The following is a 19,432-nucleotide window of genomic DNA, read 5'->3' as shown; positions in this document are numbered from 1 at the left end:
GCAGCTCGGCAGCCTGCGCCTCGGCCTCTCGAGCCTTCTGCTCTGCTGCAGCCCTCTGGACGTCCCGCTCACCGGTTACCCGCGCCAGATCCTCCTCCAGCGCCTGCTGACGCGCCCCCAGATCCGCCATCCTAGTGTTGGCCTCGATGTTCTTGAGCACTAGCTCGGCATTGTGCTGCCCAAGCTGGCTCATCTGGGAGTACATCCGAGACATCTCGGCACTCTTTTCGCGTGAGATCTCCCTCAGCCGTTGCAAGTGGAAAGGTGTGGGTAAAAGCATGTTAAAACCGAAATCGAATCCGAGCGATTTTCAGGGGAAGGTATTTACCTGGCTGACCTGGTAATCCATCCTCTGATGGAGCTGGAAGGCGCGGTCGAGGGATTCTAGGATCTCGCAGCCGACGTTGAGCTGCGCGTTCCAGGCCTCCTCCTCCTCTTGCTCTTTGTGAAGAAACTCTGAGGGGAGCCCGGACGGGACGATTGCCCCGTGATGACGCCCCTCGAAAGTTCCCAGCTCGAGCACGTCTGCGATGGCCGATGCGAACTCGGCAATGTGCGCGGCGGTGCTTGCTGCAGCAGCGGGGTCGATGTCCATCGAGTCCCCGTATTCCTCGCTGCTGTCCGGAAGCTCCACCACCATCACCACGCTCCCTTGTGTTGTTGGCGCGGGCACCACCGCGACGATACCCTCGTCCCGGGCCTCGGTGGGCTCCAAGATGGGGGCTCCTTCCACCCCTGGCGCCCCTAGCGCCGTCTCCTCCTCTGCGACGCCCTCGACCTCAGCCCTCAGGGGCTCGAGGACGAGGGTCTCCTCCTCCACATGGTCGGCGGGGCACTCCTGCGCTCCCCACCAATTTCTCCTTCTGTAACCGGCCAAGCGGCGCTGGCCGCGTCGCCCTGCCCGGCCTCAACTTCGATGTCCGGCCGGGCGGCGCCACCCGCACCGCCCCGGCCGGCCTCCTCGGCGTCATCGGCCTGAGCGGCTGCTTCAGCACCGCTCTGGCCGGCATCGACCTCCTCCTCCTGTGCTCGAGTTTACTGGGCCGCCTGGGCCCCTCGAGCCATGGCCTCCCGTAGCTTCGCGGCCTCCGCCACTAGGTCCACGGCAGGCAGGAGCTGCGGCGCCGTGTGCGGCGTGCTGCGTGCCCCGGTCTTGAGGGCCTTAGCCGGGGCAAGCTGCACCGTATCCTTGGCGACGACCCCGGGGCTGAAAATCGAGGAACACAAGTTGAGGACAACAGGATCGAGAAATCGACAAAACACGCAACAAAAACGAAACCCAAGTTTACTTACCCGGATCGAGCACTCATGCTCCGCTTCCTCGTGGCACTTCTTCGGGCCCGCGGCACCGTGCCGCCCCTCGAAGATTGCCCCGAGGGCGCCCCCCTCGTGTCGGCCTGGTGACTCGAGGCTGCCAGCACGGACGACTCCGTGCCCGCCGCAGACTCGTCGCCACGGATCAGCACCTGGGGCGCGGCCGTCTCCTCACCGGCTGCCGGAGGAGACGACTCCCGCTCCACACCCTCGAGGGACGGACCCGCCGATGACTCTGCCACGGCCCTCGTCTCTTCCGGCGCCGCCGTCGCCCCCTCGTCATCATCCCACTGGTAGGTCGGCGGGGAGCTCGCACCCGCTACCGCCCCGTCGCCCCCCAGAGCGTGGTCCTCGGCATCCGAGGCCTCCTCCTCGTCCTCCTCCGTGGACTCGGGCGTGGCGGGCCGCGGCTTCCACTCCGCACGAGCAAGCTTGCACGCCTTGTCGTGCTTCGCTTTCCTCTTCCTCTTCCTCTCGACCTTTGCCTCTGCCGCGTCCTTCCGCCTTTTCATCTTCTCCGCGTGGAGGCGGTTGATTTGGCGTTCTTCCGGGACCGGGGGCTTCGAGGTGCCGCACCTCAACCCCTGCAAAGCATGCTCGAGTTGGAGTCAGGAAAAGGGGCTACACAAGACACGGCGAATTCGGAATCAAAACTTACCAGAGAAATGTACCCCGTCTCGGGGCGCATCTTGATTCTCCAAAGATCCTCGGGATCGTGGGGGAACTCCGCCACCGCATACTTTGCCCTCCGGGCGGCGGTGGTACGGGAAAGCAGCTTGAACGACGTCCTCGAGCCCCCAGCCTGGCTCCCGGGGGTGAGCTGGAAGATCGGCAGGGCCATTTCCACGAGAGGGATCACCCTCTGCCGGTGGAAGTTTGCGATGACGGCCGCTGCCGTCAACCCCTTCCTCGCCAGATGCGCCAGCGCGTCGGTGAGGACTTCGAGCTTCGCTTGCTGCGCTTGGGGAGACACCCCCCAGTCCCACTTCGGCGGTCACTCCCGGAGCACCCTGTTGGTGAATGCCGGGAGCGCGCCGCCGTAGTTCCGAAGGTAGAACCACCCTCGGCTCCACCCGGCGTTGTTCGTCGTCATCTTGCTCGGAATGTATAAGTTCTTCCAGGATTGACGCACGTGGAACGTCAGGCCACTAGCGCGCGCGAACCGCCTCGGTTGGCCACGCACGCTCTCAATGAAGAGTTCGCCGCGGAACAGGTGGATGCAGAGATCCCAGTGCACTTCTATCCCGAGGTACCCCTCGCAGACGGCGATGAAGACCGTCGCCTGCGAGATGGAGTTGGGGCTGAAGTTGTGCAGCTCCGCTCCGTAATAATCGCACAACGCCCGCATAAACCTGCAGACGGGGACGCCGAAGCCTCGCTCGTGAAGGCGCACGTAGCTCACAACGTAGCCTTGCGGGGGCTTCGGCTCGGTCTCCTCTGGCTGCGGGGAAATCCACGCCGGCGCCCCCGAGTCGGGGTTCCGCGGCAGCAGCCGGTCGGCGACCAACTGCTCCAGAACCGCCACGGTGGCGGAGGACTTCCCCCACGGCAAGGGCTCCTGGATATCCGACATTTCTTCGATTCGAGGGAGAATGTGGGAGCGAAGGCTCTGGGATGGCTAAGGTGCGCTTTCTCTCTCTCTCCTTCCTCTTCCTCCTTTCGCTCTTGGCTGCGGGCTCAGGATGCAGGGGAGGCGGAGAAGGCAAAGTGAGACGGAGGCAAATAGCCAGGTGAGCCCAAACAACCCCTTTCTCTTCGTTTTTATTCACCACGACGGGCGGACTCGCCACCACAGCCCAAATCTACTGCATTGAATGCGGTAGATTTCGCTGTCGCTGACGGCTGGGCCCCACGACCGCGGAGTCTCCCACGCGCGCACGCAGCAGTAACTACGGCACGGTAACCGGCGGGCGCGGCGCGACTGTTGCGCTATCCCATTCGTCAGCCGCCGCCCACGCCGCTTCGTCTGCTCGAGGCTGCCACCTGAAAAGGCGCGCCCGCACCGCACCACACGAATCGGGCCATGTCGCCCACCACCAGCGGAAGACCCGCGCGCGTGATTCGCGACTCTGCATCATTTTCGAATCGAGACGGAATATTCCTTCGGGGGTCCCTTTACCCTTGAAGGAATCGCATTCTAAGGCCTTATTGATCAGGGGTTCGAAGCCTGGCCCTTCGGGGGTTCGATAGGCGCCCCAGATCACCAGAGTCAGGGACTGCAGGGATGTGTCGTACATGCCATCCTCGAACGCGAAGTTCGAAACATCCTGCGTAGTGTTCAAGGCCAGTCGAGGGTGCCTAGAACGGGGATCCCATCAAGGGAGAGCATCGAGCCCTCGGACCCTATCAAACGGGTCCAAGCCCCGCCTAGCGAACCTTCACAAGCACTTTATGTGACGTGTCCATGGACCACGAGACGACCCTCATCGAACGGGGCATGGATGTCCGCTTGAACAACCCGCTAACAGCTCACCGAAGCAGCCATAGCTCGCGGCACGGGTATGGGTAGCATGGTGCGCTTCACCCCTCCTCCCTGCGGAAGGGTGACGAGGGTCGTAATCAAAGTCGAGGGTTCCCCTGAACGCCTTCACACGGGCCTAGGCTCGGGGGCTCCTCGCATACCACGGTTCAGACCGCACCCTCGAATAAGTCGACGACCATCAATTGTGAAGCTCCACGTGTATAACCAAACCCCCCGCTATTAACGTGCGCTTCCCTGATGGTTAAGCTGAACGCCGGGTCGCTGTACCAGCACGGAGAATGCCGAGGGCGGCTGAAAGAGTGCCGTTGCCGGCTGGAAAAAGATGCTGGACGGCCACCCCAGTGAGGCAACCCAGCGGTGCAACATTTATAGCCCTTGGACGAGTACAAACACTCCTCCAAGGATTCGGGGGCTACACCCGCGGGTGCGCTGACGCGCCCACGCGAAGGAAACTTCACACATATTCGAGGGTCGTAACTCTCTGTACATCCCTATACCCTCGGTCATCCTCCCCGTAGAGGAGAAAGGGGACTTTATTGCTCAATGCAAATAAAGATTACAAAGGGTTACCGGCGTGAAGCCATCAAAAGATACAAACACATTGCCACCTACGTGACAATTTTCCCTGTCTTGGGGAGGAGCGAGTGACGAAGAAAGGCACCGAGCCCCTGGCTGACGCAACGGCCAGGCTGCTAGGGATGCGAGGAGCAGCCCCTAGGCCGCATGGGTCCAGCGGGATGCTCTCCTCGCAAGCTTTCTTCTAGCGTCTCCTCCACCAAAGACCACACGGGGGGTCGAGCTGGCGGACAGCGCCCTCCGCACCATCTCCCCGAGAGCAAACTTGTTGCCGGGGGGGACGATGCGAATAACAGCCGCCAGACTTGGCGCCAGCGCCACGGTCAGGCGTCTCCATCCCCCTTCAGGCTAGGGGACATCGCAGGAGCAGGACCTCACGGGCCCAATACTCTTCTGCTGATCCCACTTAAGCTGAAGGATGGTGCGCACGCCCACTCCGGTCTTCCCCCACCGCTCGCAAGCATTCTTCTAGTGCTAAAGCCTAAAAAAGCCAGGCCACCCCATCTGGGGGCCGGTCACGAAAGGCAAAGGAAAACATTACAAGATTTAGGCGATGCAAGAAGAAAGAGCTGGGAGGTTGGAGAGGAAAGGGAACCCCACAACCCCTATTTATAGCTGCGCCGGGCACCAAGCTTCAAGCCTGTCGAAGAGCGGAGGCTTGGATCGCCCATGACGGCGCGGCACTCCACGAGCAAAGGATGCCCTCGGTCATCGCGCCGAGACGCGACTGAACAAAATAAAGCGAAGCTGAGCCCCTGGACGCTAGGCGGCACAACATCGGCTCAGGCCGACCGCCCTCGAACGGCGCGCCGCAAGGCAACCAGGGAAGGCGGGGCCATGGCCCTGAGCGCGGGACAGCGCGACGAAAGCGCTAGCTGCCGAGCAGCAGGCGCCATCGTCGCCCTGGCCCCTCAGCACGCGGACACACCTTGTCCCCAGAACAAACAAACAAAAAGGCACGCGCCTCGAAGTACCCTCCTCGCAGGCGCACTACTCCGACCGACGAGTTGTCACATCCGCCGGGCCCGCGCTCAGGCGCGCCCAGCAGGTGCACGACTTTGACCGATCACGTCAAGGGAGAAATCGCCGAATTACTCTTTGTCCGAATCCCTTGACTCAACCAAATCCTCGGGGGCTACTGTCGGGTACCACAATTAGGGACACCCTAATTGGGGTACTCAGACAGCTTCAAAACGCAAACACATGTTAAGGCAACTGGGCCCACGAAGGCCCACGGCCTCCTTCCAAATCTGGAAGAAAGGAAAGGACTCAAAGAAGCCCAGCATGCGGCCCATTCGCACTCCTCTCAGGCCCGCGGGACAATCTCCGCCTCGCTCGACGGCTCCCATCGGGACCCTCGACCGCATCCCGCATCTCCGCCTCGCTCGAGGGTAGCAACCTCGAGCAGGCGAACCATCTCCGCCTCGCTCGAGGGCAGCGAACCTCCCTCGAGCAGGCAAACCACCCTCGAGCGGGTAACTCATCTCCGCCTCGCTCGAGGCCATCCCTCGGCGTGAGGGACAAACGGCCCCGCCGTCCAACCGCTCGCCGTACGGAGGCATTGAATGCCCATCACTCTTCCACAGTGCTCAGGACAGGCGGCGTCAGGCCGCCATTCCCACAGTAGCTGTGACAGGAGTCCCATCCATCACCTCCGATCACTGCTCCGCCATCCCGGACGCTGTGGCGCCACTGTGGAACCTGCGACGCGGGACAAGATAGGCTCGGCACTATTCCCGTCACTATTATGCCAACTCCGGCCGTCCGGACTCTACCTCATCATACGTATGGCCCCGGGACCGCCGCGTGCCCCGCCACCGCTAGTGCACGCAAGACTTTGACCTGCGGGGCCCGCAGAATGCCACCGCTGGAGTACGCCGGACCCTGACTCGCAGGGCCCACGAAACGCCACCACGCCACTTGCAGGGGCTGGCAGAATGCTGGCGCGATCTCCGCAAGACCAAGGACGATATCCAGGATGACTGTCACGCCTGACGCCATGCCCACAGTGTACTTCCTACAGTATTCGGGCACTGTACCTCGCGATTCGAGGGAAAACGACGACTTCCACGCCCCCACTCGTGTACGCCGCCCATCCTTGTGACTATAAAAGGAGAAGGCGGGCTTCCTCTCTCTCTCGTTCTCTCGCTCTGAGGACTCTCAGACGCTTCTGGGCCTCAGCTACTGCGGTCACCTACATTCACGATCATTGCCATACCCGACTCCTCTTCTAGCAGAGACATAGGAGCTTCCCTCCTCTCTCGCATCGCTTGTACCCCCTATTACAAGCACTCCGGGTGCAAGATAATACAGTGCCCTCGCACACCCCCTTTGCCGGACGTACGGCCCCGCGGCCGGAACCAAGATAAACCGTATGTTACTGTGTTGTCTCTTGCATCATCATCTGGGATGAGGAAACACGCGACATTTACTAGTTGGGATCCGGGCCCCCGGGTCGGGACACCGACAGGGTGGCTGGGCAGTGCAGGGCGGCGGGGCAGTGCAAGTGGGTGGTGACGGGAGAGAGAAGAGAGGGAAGAGAGAGGATGATAAGATTTGAGATAGATATAAGGATTGTGATTTTTTACATGAATCTCAAACACTGAAAAATATGTTGAAAAAAACTTCTGAAACATAGATAGGTTTTCCGCCGCCCACCGCCCATCGCCACGCCGGCGCTCGAGCTAGCCCAAAGGCTGTCGAGCTCCACCCCAGCCCAGCCCGCGGCACGCGCCACCAGCCCACCAGCCGTCTTGTTTGTGAATTGTGAGACTGGTGGGCTGCTTGTCCGTGCTGTGATGCGAACTGAAGAGCCCCCCACGCGGCATGTTGCGAACCTGGCTGTTTTTTTTTGTTGAGAAATTGCGAACCTGGCTGCTGGGTCAGCCAGCTCTCTCTCACCCGACACCGACACGTACGCTACCGACGCACGGAGATGTACAGTACAGGCGCCCTCGCAAGGATGGCGGTGATTCCTTAACCCATTCTCCTTGAAGAGCTCATCAGATCCCCTGAAATCATTGCCATCGCTTGCTCAAAAAAAAAAAAAACCATTGCCACCACGCAAGCTCTCCATCGATCTCAACGGCACACTCAACCCGAACCCAACCGATTGGTTCTGACTTGACACGACATTCTAAATTTCCCATCCCTCCGCAAGTCACCGATTAATTAGAGAAAACAAAACGCGAGCATAATTCGGTCGCCAGTGAGACTAGGCGAGGTCACATGCCATCGCCCGTCTCCATGACGATTCGATGCGTTCCCCGGTCTCGCTCGCCTGCGGTTGCGGAATTCCATTGTGGCTTCGCTGGTGGTCTTCCGCAGGAGCACTAGTGGGGTGCTCCATGATATTTTTTGTTGAATAATGCTCCATAATATTCCCAAGCATCTTTTCCACATCTCTCTCTCTCTCTCTCTCTCTCTCTCTCTCTCTCTCTGTGTGTGTGTGTGTGTGTGTGTGTGTGTGTGTGTTCATGTATAGTTTCATCAGTCTGCACCTTTCATTTCGTTTCCTTTTCATGTTTGCTGCCGCTTTACTTTCTTCTGAAGACTCAAGAAATAAACTAAAAGGCTTCTTCGAAAAATACTGCGGGGAAATAAATCGGAAAGCAACGTCTTTTTAGCCTTTCCCCCATTTGAGAGACTGGTTGATGCTTTAAAGGAAACTAATGAGTGAACCAGTACCATCATTTCTTTTGTTAGCTTTTGCGTAGATGTCGTACCTGCCTGCCATTGGCCATTGCTGTCATCGTTCGAGAAAACTTGGAAGCAATGCCTTGGTGACCTGAGTTAGTATGACGATCATGGCGTTTCTTTTTTGCGATTGACTTTTGTACTGTTTCTTGTTTGTATTTATTTTCATGATGTACGCCTTTTATAGGCGCACGGTCGGCTAAAAGACGAGAACGCCAGCCAAAGCCTCGCTGCTGCAGCAGCAGCACTAGTTAGTCGTACTACTTTCCTCACAGCGGCAGCCATTTTTGTGGAGAAGAGAAAAAGAGCTATTTGTAGCACGTACGGCGCCCATTTTAGTCCCTGGATGATCTATGAAACGCGGCCAAAAGCTGTTTAGGTAGTGTATTTTTGGTTCTAGATCGAACCAGGATGGAGCCATTACATTTCGTGTTTGGTTCATGAGCATATGGAATCGAGAGGCTCTCAAACCAAATATTCCCATGGATTCTAACACAGGCGGAGCCAGGATGTGCTGCAACACGGGTTCATCCCCTGTAGCACAATTCGTTGTTACTGTTGGTGAAAAGTTGTTGGTTTTGGTACTATAGTATATTTCGTTATTACTTGATAAATATTGTTCAATTATAGACTAATTAAGTTTAAAAGATTCATCTCATACTAATCAGTTAGTGTTTCGTGCATGTGTCCAAACATTTGATGTGACGAATTGCATAAGAATTTTTTTTTGAAACTAAACATAGCCTAAATCTATTTAGTAAGACCCAAAGTAGTAATATTTAGTTAACATTTAGTCAACACGGGTTGGAGAACCTTTCTAGCTCCGCCAGACCGCCTGAGATGAGCTTATCCCACTCGGACGGCGTGTGCTCGATAGACCGGACGCCCTGTACTTAGTACTGGCTGGCCCTTGCCAGGCCGCGCCGCCCCCTCCCGTTCCGCTCGTCCGGCCACGCCGCTCCTCTCATCATCTGGGTGTTTAGTTAGATGAAAATTTTTGGTATAAAGATCACATTAAATGTTTGATCAGATATCGGGAGAAATTTTCAGGCACTAATTAAAAAACTAATTTCAGAACTCGCTTGGAAACCGCGAGACGAATCTTTTTGAGACATTTGACCACATCATTATCACATGTGGGTTACTGTAGCACTTATGGCTAATCATGCACTAATTAGACTCAAAAGATTCGCCTCGTCGTGTACATCTAAACTATGTAATTATTTTTATTTTTAACTACATTTAATAATCCATGTATGTGTCTAAAGGTGAGGCAAAAAGTTTTGGGTGAAAATTTTTGGTAAGTAAACTGGCTCTCATGAGAGCCGGGGTCTTGTTTGGTTAGGGGGTGAAAAAGTTTTTATGAAAATTTGTTGTCTCTTTGACCACTAATTAGAAGTATTAAATAAAATTTAATTATAAAATAATCTCCACAATCATGATACTGTATCATATGTTGTAGCTAATAAGGCCTTTGACCGCATGATTAGAAGATGATTAGAAGTGGTTATTGTAGCACAACTGTACCCAATCATGGTGGAACTTGACTCATTAGATTCATCTTGAAAAGTTACACCTATCAATGAAAAGGTTTCGCAAATAAACTTTTTTCTGTACTCCATGCATACATTCTTCTTTTTGTAAAAAAAAATTGAGGGTGGAAACCAAACATGGCCTAGCGTGGTGAGATTGGAACTGACTGACTAATAGAGCCCATTTGATCATGGTTACAGGAGTTACGGACACATAGGATCCGTTTTGATCCATTAGTTATTTTTTTAAAAAAATAACTGATGTAGCTAATTCATCCTGCCAATCAAAAAAACAAACTCGTGGAACCATCTCACCCCTTTAATCTGCATGAAGAATATTATCCATCCTATCTTGCTCTCCAACCAAAATTTTTAAAATGAGAAAGCAATATGTGCGTTGATTATGGGAGGGCGAGGCAATTTTAAATCATTTATTATTCCCAACTTCGTGAAATGACAGCTGCAACAATACCAGATCAATTGTAAATATAGTATTGATCATGGTTTGCTAAAATTGTCTTCATTTCTATTAATTAGTTTTGAGAACCATGTCGATCCAACTCATGTTCCTCTTTCCTCTCTCCAAAATAAACGGAAAAGAGGCAGCACCCCAAAAAAGTACTGGTATTTTACACAATGTGTGAAAAGGAAGAAGTAAAAGAAAATGAAAAAAAAAGCTATGAGCCTACGAGAGAGCCTTTGCCATCTTCGTGTCTGGTTGGTTTGACCATTATTGACCTGCATCAGCATCTCGCTGCCACGTAGCTCTCTTCCTGAATTGTCTCCAGCGTCGGCCGCCTCGACCGGCGGCCGCCGCCGCCGAGCCGCTGCTTGAGCTCCTCGATCTCCGCCGCGGCCGCCGCGTCGTCCACGGCCATCTCCTCCAGCCTCGGGGCCCTCGGCTTGGGCGCGTCCGTCTCCTGAAGCGACGCTTCGGCGGCGGCGGCGGCGGCATCCAGCACCTCGGGCGGCGCGACGACGGCGGCCACCTTGGCCGTGGCGGCGGGAGACGACCCGGGCCGCATCCTCCTCCTCGCCGCCCGCGCCTTCTCCCCGCTGGCGACCACCGCGGCCGCCAGGCGCGCGACGTCGGCGGGCGCCACGGGCGCGCCGAGGCGCTTCATGGGGAGCGCGGCGTACAGCGCCCCGCGCGCGAGGGCCTCGTCGGCCGGGAGCGCCTCGATCCGCCGCCCCGGGCGCAGCGCGCACGCGTCCGCCAGGAAGTGGCCCGGCGCCTCGAGCATCAGCTCGGCCGCCGTCGCCGGGAGCGGCACCTGCCGCACCCGCCCGTCGGGGAGGACGACCCGGGCGCCCCGCCCGCTCCCGGCCGGCGCCGCCAGCGTGCACGACGCGAAGTTGCCCATGGAGACCCGGTCTAGCCTTCCCGCCCCCGCGCGCGGATCGACAAGCCTGCGGGCGGGCGCTCACGCGGGGGGGAACCCGGCGGCTTCGCTGTGGGATAGATCGCGTGCGTCTGCTCGTGTTCCGGTGGGCGGGCCTGGCGGGCGGCGTTATATAGGTGAGGCGCGTCGCGGGCCGAGAGCGGTTGGGCGGGGGGCGGAACGGGATGGTGCTGGGTCTGGGTGGTGTTTGCTTGGAAGAAGGCGTGTGATGGACGTGAGTGAGGAGGGACGGTGACGGCGGTGGTGATGGCGACGGGCTTGGTGAGATGGTGTTGGTGACCTGGGTGTGTGGGCGAGAGTGATGAGAGGAGGGGGGTGGCGGTGGTGGCCCGGTGGGTGGGTTCAGGTCGCCGTCGAGGTGGAATTGCGCGTGGGGCCGACCGACCACGGGTCAGCTCAGGTTGGGCTAGTCGCTTTGGGGCTGGCATTGCCGTTTGCCGAATCGGAGACCCGATCACCCGACACCCCCCGATGGTGCCCTGCAGCGCGCGGGCTTCCGGTTCCGGAGGACGTGGTGCGTTCAGAATGGTGATAGCCTGGATGGAAAGTCAGGTTGGCATAAGGCCTCCTCCAAAGCTATGAGCTAGTACCTGGCTCTAAGTATTCTAAGAGACAATTTTTCAATTAATCTGACTCTTAACACATAGCTAATAGCATGAATGACTCCACATGTCATTCTCTTGTAATCTTGGAATTCATGTATGAGACTATCTCTTGAATAAGAGATAGCTCTTCACTTTTAGCATTGTTTATAGACTAAAAAAATTCTATGAGCTAGCTAAGAGTCAGCTTTTGGAAGAGGCCTAACCGGAACGACCTCCGTCCCGGCGCCAATCCCCAACTCGAACTAGGAACTTTATATGGGGGCAAAATTATCCCCCAGTTCCGTTCCTCGAGGATCACCGATCTCTTGTGGAGCCTCGCGAGGATGGGCACGCTGGTGGACGAGCTGGTTGAGGAGGTGCTTCAGCATTCATTAGAGCAAGTATAATAACCGGTTGAGAGCCGGCTGGAATCCAATGTGGAGGAGAGAGAAAGCTGAAGAGGGAGTCTGACAAATCACTCACTCGGAGCCAGTGAAATGGTTCGTTCGTCTCACTACAGTGTATTAATCGTCAATGGCGTCCGCCACCATTTGGCGTGCTACCAGCCGGCAGCGGCGAAGACTATTATCCTTGCTCTTACTCGTGGGAAATTTGCCACCGACCCTGATACTTTATTAGGTACCCGCCAGTAGTCACGCAAACAACATCATCTTTATTGTTGACAGTAGTATAGATGGCTAAATGGTTGGGACATTTTCATAAGCATAACTTCGCCGGAGTCCGGCAGGCCAGAGCAGAGAGTCGTGCTTCATCCCATGGGACCTCGCCGTACGTGCTAGATTTGGGCCGAACGGTGGAGCTGGGGTCGCTTCTTCCACGGTTCGGTTCGGTCCGGACGGTCAGTCAGCTTTGAGTAAGCAGCACGCAGGAGCTGGCCATCCATCTCCGTCGTCCGTGTTTGGATCGCGCTAGGATTCTAGCGTGCATGTTTTTTGAAAAAGAAATTTTGTATGTATGTAGTTTTAAATGAAGTCTATTTGCAATTTTTTTCTTCAAAAATAGATGTAATTTTTCTCGACGAATCTAATGATGGTACTTAATTGATGATTGGCTACAGTGATACTACGATAATCATCTTCTAATCACGCGATCAAAGACCTCGTTAGATTCTTAAGAGTTTCTAACATAGGAGTTCTGAAATTAATTTAGCAAACTGAATTTATTTGACACCATAGTTAATAATGCCGACCCCGACCTGAAATTAATTTAGCAAACTGAATTTATTTGACACCATAGTTAATAATGCCGACCCCGACCTTCAGCACAGTAGAGTAGTACATGGAAAGGACGCCTTTGGATCCGAATCCAGCTTCACAGGAATGCCCTACCGCATGCGACCTCCGCTTGACCCGACCCGACTCCTGCACAGCAAAAGCATCGACCGCCTGCCTGCCCGTAGAAGCATCTGAACATGACGCCATCCAACCGCACCGTAACGAGAATGTCGCGGGCGAAGCTGCCGCGAACCTTCGCGCCCCGGCCGCGAGCTGCAACTTGCGAGGAGTGTGTGGTTGTGTGCTAGCGAATAAGCACCGGGGGCGGGGGGCACATGAGCGGCGTAACTGCCCCCGAATTATGTGCCTTGTTTGGATGTGCTAGGAAACTGGAACGCACACATCTCGAAAAAAGAATTTCGTATGTATAAAGCACTAAATGAAGTCTATTTGCAAAATCTTTTAAAGATGAGTGTAACTTTTCGCGACGAATCTAACGGCGGTAATTAATTGATGATTTGCTACATTGATGCTACAGTAACTATCATCTAATCGCGCGGTCAAAGGCCTCGTTAGATTCTTTATAGTCACGGGTTCTGAAGTTGGATTTGTAAACTGACTTTGTTTGACACTATAATTAACGGTCAAAATTTTTTACTATTCACTAACACTAGGGGCCCGTTTGGTTGCAGGCTGTAAAATTTTTGAAAATGCATCTTTCTATATTTGAAGTACTAAATATAGACTAATCACAAAAATAATTATATAACTCGTTTGTAAATCGCGAGACGAATCTAATGAGCCTAATTAATCTATCATTAGAGATTATTTACTGTAGCATTACTGTAGCAATTTAGCATCTAATTACAGCCTAATTATGTTCATTAGATTCGTCTCGTCATTTACAGACAGCAGTCGCAATGCGTTTTTTATTTCATCTAGATTTAAGTCTCCATGCAAGTGCCGGAAAAAATTTTGGAATTTTGATTTTAGGAACTGAACACGGCCTAGAAATCTAGCACCAAGCACAGGTCACGGGGGCGGCGGGCCGGGGGTCCCCGCCCCGCCGTGGCTGAGTTGTTCCTCTCGTGGGGAGGGCACGCGCGCGGGGGTATGCAGTGCACGACGGGCGAGGGGTTCGCTCCGGCATCCGGCCCCAGCCTCATCATCAGCAGGGCAAGGACTTCGGACTTCCAACCAGTTCCTGGGGGTGTCTGGGATGGGAGCGAGCCCACATGGCTCGAGACCTGCGGGAAAAATGCATTAGCTCGTCAAGGTCGGGTTACCGAAAGATACAGCGCACTGATGGCTAATCACCGATCTCCGGCCATGACTCGCCGCCGCTGGTCTTCCAGTCTGGGACTCTGGGCGTCTACGGACAGTGGGCGTTACTATCTGCTGACTGCTGCATTGTGTTAAGGACCGGCGGTGGGAAATGTTTGGGGAAAATGTGGGGACAGAAAAAGGCTACTACGTGCCTAGCTAGTCCTTGGTGGCCAGCGCACTGGGTAACGAGTGACGACCACTGATCCGGCGAGTGCGCGGGTGCCATGGTTTTTGCTTTGGTAGCTGCACAAGTGCTGCTTGCCCAACTGTCAAATCGCATCTACTAATTTGTGGCGGATAATTTATCGACGAGCTGGTTCCTGCATGGCGAGTTATTGTACAGACACTAGTCAATGCCATTATGTTAACTATTTTAAACCGGGGTTGGATCACAAGAAATTTTGAGATCGCACAATCACAGACTACGACTGGTTCCAGGAGGATGGCGATTCTTGCAGACCGAACCATATCATCCAGAAGATTTGAGATCAGGAAACACAAGGGGGGACACGACATTTGGATGACTGTAAACAGAAATAATAATTAGAGTAACAGGTCATCGACGATGCAACCGGATGAAGCTATAGTGCTATACAACTTAGGATAAAGAATGGCGGCACGGAGCACAAGCTCACTAGTGTAGAACTTCTTTACTAGTTGTACCAAATATGGCTGTGAATCAGAACAGAACGGCAAAGCGCGAAAAGGCCGACTATTGTCGACCAACAGACAGGTACCATTGGCCTCTGACGAGAAATGGCAGTCAGTTCGACCTTCAGCTACGTAATGACTGGGATTTTAGGATGCCCTGGGCAAGTGACGGAGCTAAGTCACTTGCCTGGCCAGGTAAACGGCGAGCCTCCTCTCTTCAAACGAGTACTCAATCTCCTCCGGCAGCATCGGCTGCTCTGGCTTCTCCTGGAAAAGGGAGACAGGAGTGGCTATTACCTTGTTAGCCACTGCAGGTGTCATCGCCACCTGCATCGGAGCCGTCATCGTCACCGGCGTTTTGTGATTGAGCGTTGCAAATGTCTTGGGGGTTTTGTTCTCTTCCTCGTCATTGGAGATGGGTCGTGCAGGCGTTGAAGGGACATTGTTTCCTGGCATGATCTGGGAAAAGGGCTTGCGAGGTGTTTCTACCTCACGCAGAGTACTTGCATTGAAAGTTAACTTCTTGACGGGAAGACCAGCAATATCCAAGCCTCTACCTGAAAGGGTTAGGTAGCCTCAGAATTGTGCAGAAGTGAAATGAAAAAATAAAGAAGCAGAATTCCTGTAGATGAATGGACAATGAAGCTTACTAGGAGATAAAGTTCCCAAATCTTCAGTCTTCTTGGCAGCACGAGCAGTCTTAGAATGCAGTATGTCTGTCTTCGGGGCTTGCATTGTGGCTCCACCAAGAGATTGCCTTCGGTTTGCACCACCGATGGAGTTCCTAGGCGCCTTCTTTGTACTTTGAGGCTTGGATGGGCTAGGTTTTGATCCGTAGAGTGCTTCCTGCTCAGCTTTGATTTGATCCTGGATTTTCTTCTGATCCTGCAATCACATTCAAGTATTACAACATCTTAACTACAGTTAAAGCAGATGGTATATATGCAATGTATAAATATTGTGCACAAGCATAATATACCCTTTGCCTCTTCTTCTCTAGCTCTTTCTCCTGGCGAACAATCATGTACTCTTCAAGCATTGACAGTAGGCGGACCTGAAAATAGTGCATGAAAAACATATGTTGGTTGCACAAATCTATTTTAGCAAAATACAAAAGAGTTAAAGAGTCCAAGAAAGAAGGGTGAGGTTAAGATAGCCTACACCATCGTAGGTGAACTCCTTTTCTCTTTCTTTCTCCCAAGCATGGATTTTCGTGGTCAAAACATCTACCATTCCTGTTCAAGACATTGAAATGGTAAATGGTTGTAAGTATGGTGGAAGAATCAAGACATTCTATGAACAGAACAGAATTAGTGAACCTCTAACAGATATCTTACTAAGCAACATTACCTGGGATCTTGTTAACTAAAATACGAGCTTTCTCCGCTCTCTTGAGTGTCAGATGGGCCCCTCTCCCAGCATTATAACGGTTGTCATCCTAAGCAAAAATAGGTCAGAGAACTGTAACCATCTACTAAACAAAACTAGGTCACATGATACAATCATTCTTACTTTGTTGTAATCTTCCAACCACGCTTCCTCCTCACATGCATTCAACCATCTTTCAACCTTCTCAAGAATATCCTTTCGGCTAAAAGCTTCCTCTTTCACTGTAGCAATGTGAGACTCAATTTGTTCCAGCACCAGCGCAGGATCAACAGCTCCTGTAAAAAAGAAAAGGTAAAATGTGGATGAGATAGTTATCGTGTGACCACATTTGCAGGACCACAACAATTTTTTACTGGACACAAGTCGTTAAAAAACAAGGTTATGATCTTTACCAGCCTCAATAGCCTCAGTGCTAAATTCAGCTGCATAACCTTCCTCACCAATCAGATGAGCACGTCTCCTATGCTCTTCCAGTTCTGTCTTCTTTTTCAGAACAAGGTCTTTCATCTTGCTCGCTTTCAATTGTTCAAGCCTTAATACTTCAGATTCCACCTACATTTAGTATCAAGATAATTGTTCAAGCCTTAATACTTCAGATTCTTCTCTCAACAGAAGAAACAACAGCAATAGTGGCATGAGAAGAATCTCTGCAGAACAATGGACTCACGTAGCTGAGGAAGTCAATGGAGAGAGTGTTGGGCTCAGTTATTTCATGTTCTGAAGCAGCAATATTGCACGTTATATTCTGGAACATCTGCTGCTCTTCAAGTGGTGTATCCATGAGATTCCAAAGTTCAAGCATGCTAGATGCCAAATCTTGAAGCTGTCATATTCAGAATTTAAGATAAATAATGTCAAAGATTGACTGGACTGAGTAGTTCAAATTTCTTCTTAAGTCATAGACAAACGCTTACCTTTTGCATCCTCTGGACCTTCATTTCGCGCAATCCATTTACAGCTGATGCGAGTCTCTCGATTGTACTGTTGCTCAGATTCTTTGATCCATCAGCCTCACCCAGGCTAGGATGCACCTCATATAATGTTTGCTTGAAGTCTATACCAAGCACCTCGCACAAGGAATGCAAAATGTTCAAATGTTCCATCACTTGCTTCAGCCTTTCACTCTGTCAGAAACAGATACAAAAAAAAGGGATTCGTTGACTTGCATGAGGAATTAAGGAAAAATAGTTGCATTCTGAGGAATATGAATCGACCAAATGGAAATCAGATTAGAATAAGTGAAGCTAACCTTCTCCTTCTGAAGGGATTGTAGCTCCTTCGTTAACTCCTCAAGCTTTCTTAATGACAGATCGGACTGATCCACGGGAACTTTAAAGGGCACAAAATCTGCAGGCCTGATTTCAGATGCAACCTTCTTAATTTGATCCATGACATCAACAAATTGGTCCCATCTTTCGACTTTCTTCTGTCTCATCTCCTCCAAGTATGGGACAATTGCGTTCAACTCCTCCCTTAAACCATGCAACTTCTGATTTGACTGTCATATTTTCAAAAAGAGAAATGTACCAATTACTGGTATAGTCACTACAGAAAAATTCTAAGTCTTAATGCAGAACATTGCATTCAACTGCTCACTTTAATACATGATAATTTCGTCTGTTCCTCCTTTTTAACCGTGTAACTTCTGATTTGTTTGTCAGTTTTCTTCTCAGAAAAAAGTACCAATTACTAGTGAAGTCACTACAGAAAAACCAAGTACTCAATATAGCACGAGTGGTTTGCATATCCAGCCATTGTCACATTATCACAGCCGTAGCAAAGTCAAAATGGCAGTAAAAATAGAGGAGTTCTTTTTGTTCTTGTTGGCAGTAAAAGAAGATCGCGAGTGAAAATTCTACAGAATATCCCTTTCCCTATATAAAAAAGAGCTTAGTATTCAAATGGCATTCGGTTCACTTCTTTTGTTCCTTTCAGATGCTAACCTGTCTAACATGTACCGGAGGCTCACCCATGGCCGAGCAGATGCCGGCGAGCTCGGCCTCTGCCTCGGCAATGGCCTGCCGCAGCTGTGCCCTGCAGCGATTGGCCAGGTCGACCTTCCTCCTGTAGACCTCGAGACACTCCTGCTCGAGCTCCAGCAGCATCCGGTCCCTCGCAGAGTGGGGCTCCCCTACCTCATCCCAAATCACCTGAAACAACACAAAACACAACCTCAATTCATCGCACCGTGCGCGCGCGGAACAGCGAAAGCAACAACAAAACAAGAGGGGGAGAAAAACCGGTGGAATTAGGGGTGGAGCGGCTTACGTTAAGCTCCAGCAGGAGCGAATCGCACGTCGTCGACATCTGTTGGAGCTGGTCCTTCACGGCGCTACTCATCGCGAGAGGGCGAGCAACCGCAGCGGCACCCTGCAAACGCGATGTCACGGTTCAAACCCAACTCCGCGGCAACAACAGCACACACTCCCCGGCGGGGCGCGCGCCAGGTACGCAGACCGACGCCTCAACCGCGCGGAACAGGGAGAAGAGATCCCCTCCGAACCTAGGGTTACCCCCTCACCGGAGCCGGCACACCACGGTGCGAGCGACCGTATCCAACCCGAGGGAACTGCGAGTAGGGCGCTCACCTCTTCACCGCTCGGCGCGACCTGGTCGAGCGGGCGGGACGGGGAGGGTGGCGGCGGGCTGTCGCCGTGGGGGGGGAGTCGCGCGATCCGGCGCCTCGGGGGCGAGAGAGAGCGGAATGGGAAGGGGATGGGATGAGAGGAAGGGGGCGGAGAGTGTTCGAAATGTTTTGAAATAGGGGGGGGGGGGGGGGGGGGGGGGGCGTCGGAGAAGGTCAGAAGGGCAAGAAAGGCGGAGGAGATTTGGGGGTTTGGAAATCCGTTGGGTAGGGGAGGGGACAGTCGGCAGCAGCAGAGAGCCGTTAGGGGTTATCTTTAATCGGGCCGGATCCCATCACGAGACCTCCGTTTTGAATTAAACGGCCGGGATGGCGGGGTGGACTCGTCCCGGCCTCCCGGGGGCCATGAGTTTGCCAAGTCGGATGTATCATTACAAGATGCAGACTTGCAGAGAGCTAACGAAGTTTCCTTGTGACGACTACGAGAGCACGGTCGCACATCATTCTGCTAAGTTTGGGGGGAACCCATGGTGTCATGTACCTGAAGGATGGAGATGAAATTTTATCAAAGAAACTTCATACTTGGTGTAACATGGTTCTATTTACCTCAAACCGGCACGCCAGCCGAACACATGGTGGCAAATCGTGAATTTTTGGTCT

At 53.2% G+C, this 19,432-nt stretch overlaps 2 protein-coding genes across 3 annotated transcripts; both read right to left on the bottom strand.

Annotated features, from left to right (window-relative positions):
• Positions 1–10,069: 10,069 nt before the first annotated feature.
• Positions 10,070–11,188, bottom strand: LOC120707646. Its single transcript, XM_039992593.1, has one exon. It carries the CDS (start codon positions 10,962–10,964, stop codon positions 10,344–10,346), a length of 621 nt encoding a protein of 206 aa, XP_039848527.1. The 5' UTR covers positions 10,965–11,188; the 3' UTR covers positions 10,070–10,343.
• A 3,475-nt stretch (positions 11,189–14,663) lies between these two features.
• Positions 14,664–18,939, bottom strand: LOC120707645 (65-kDa microtubule-associated protein 3-like). 2 transcript variants are annotated; one of them, XM_039992591.1, is made up of 13 exons: positions 18,777–18,939; positions 18,457–18,558; positions 18,132–18,338; positions 17,438–17,686; positions 17,103–17,312; positions 16,856–17,011; positions 16,581–16,740; positions 16,312–16,463; positions 16,150–16,237; positions 15,961–16,034; positions 15,779–15,853; positions 15,447–15,684; positions 14,664–15,356 (listed from the first exon to the last, which is right to left on the bottom strand). In XM_039992591.1, exons 2-13 carry the CDS (start codon positions 18,526–18,528, stop codon positions 14,974–14,976), a joined length of 2,064 nt encoding a protein of 687 aa, XP_039848525.1. In that variant the 5' UTR covers positions 18,529–18,558; positions 18,777–18,939; the 3' UTR covers positions 14,664–14,973. The 2 variants fall into 2 exon arrangements, with proteins under 2 accessions (XP_039848525.1, XP_039848526.1); XM_039992592.1 differs by having other exon boundaries at positions 15,450–15,684.
• Between the last annotated feature and the right edge of the window lie 493 nt (positions 18,940–19,432).

Source organism: Panicum virgatum, chromosome 5K (genome assembly GCF_016808335.1).
Source record: "Panicum virgatum strain AP13 chromosome 5K, P.virgatum_v5, whole genome shotgun sequence".
Lineage (NCBI taxonomy): Eukaryota > Viridiplantae > Streptophyta > Magnoliopsida > Poales > Poaceae > Panicum > Panicum virgatum.
Note: the sequence above shows the minus strand (reverse complement) of the source record. Positions and strands in the feature narration are given on the sequence as shown.

Coding starts and splice junctions, on each gene's coding strand:
- LOC120707646 (XM_039992593.1), bottom strand. CDS start 10,964: ATGGGCAACTTCGCGTCGTGCACGCTGGCGGCGCCGGCCGGGAGCGGG.
- LOC120707645 (XM_039992591.1), bottom strand. CDS start 18,528: ATGAGTAGCGCCGTGAAGGACCAGCTCCAACAGATGTCGACGACGTGC. Junction 17,687..18,131: donor CTCCGGTACATGTTAGACAG/GTTAGCATCTGA, acceptor AAAATATGACAG/TCAAATCAGAAGTTGCATGG. Junction 17,313..17,437: donor AATCCCTTCAGAAGGAGAAG/GTTAGCTTCACT, acceptor TGTTTCTGACAG/AGTGAAAGGCTGAAGCAAGT.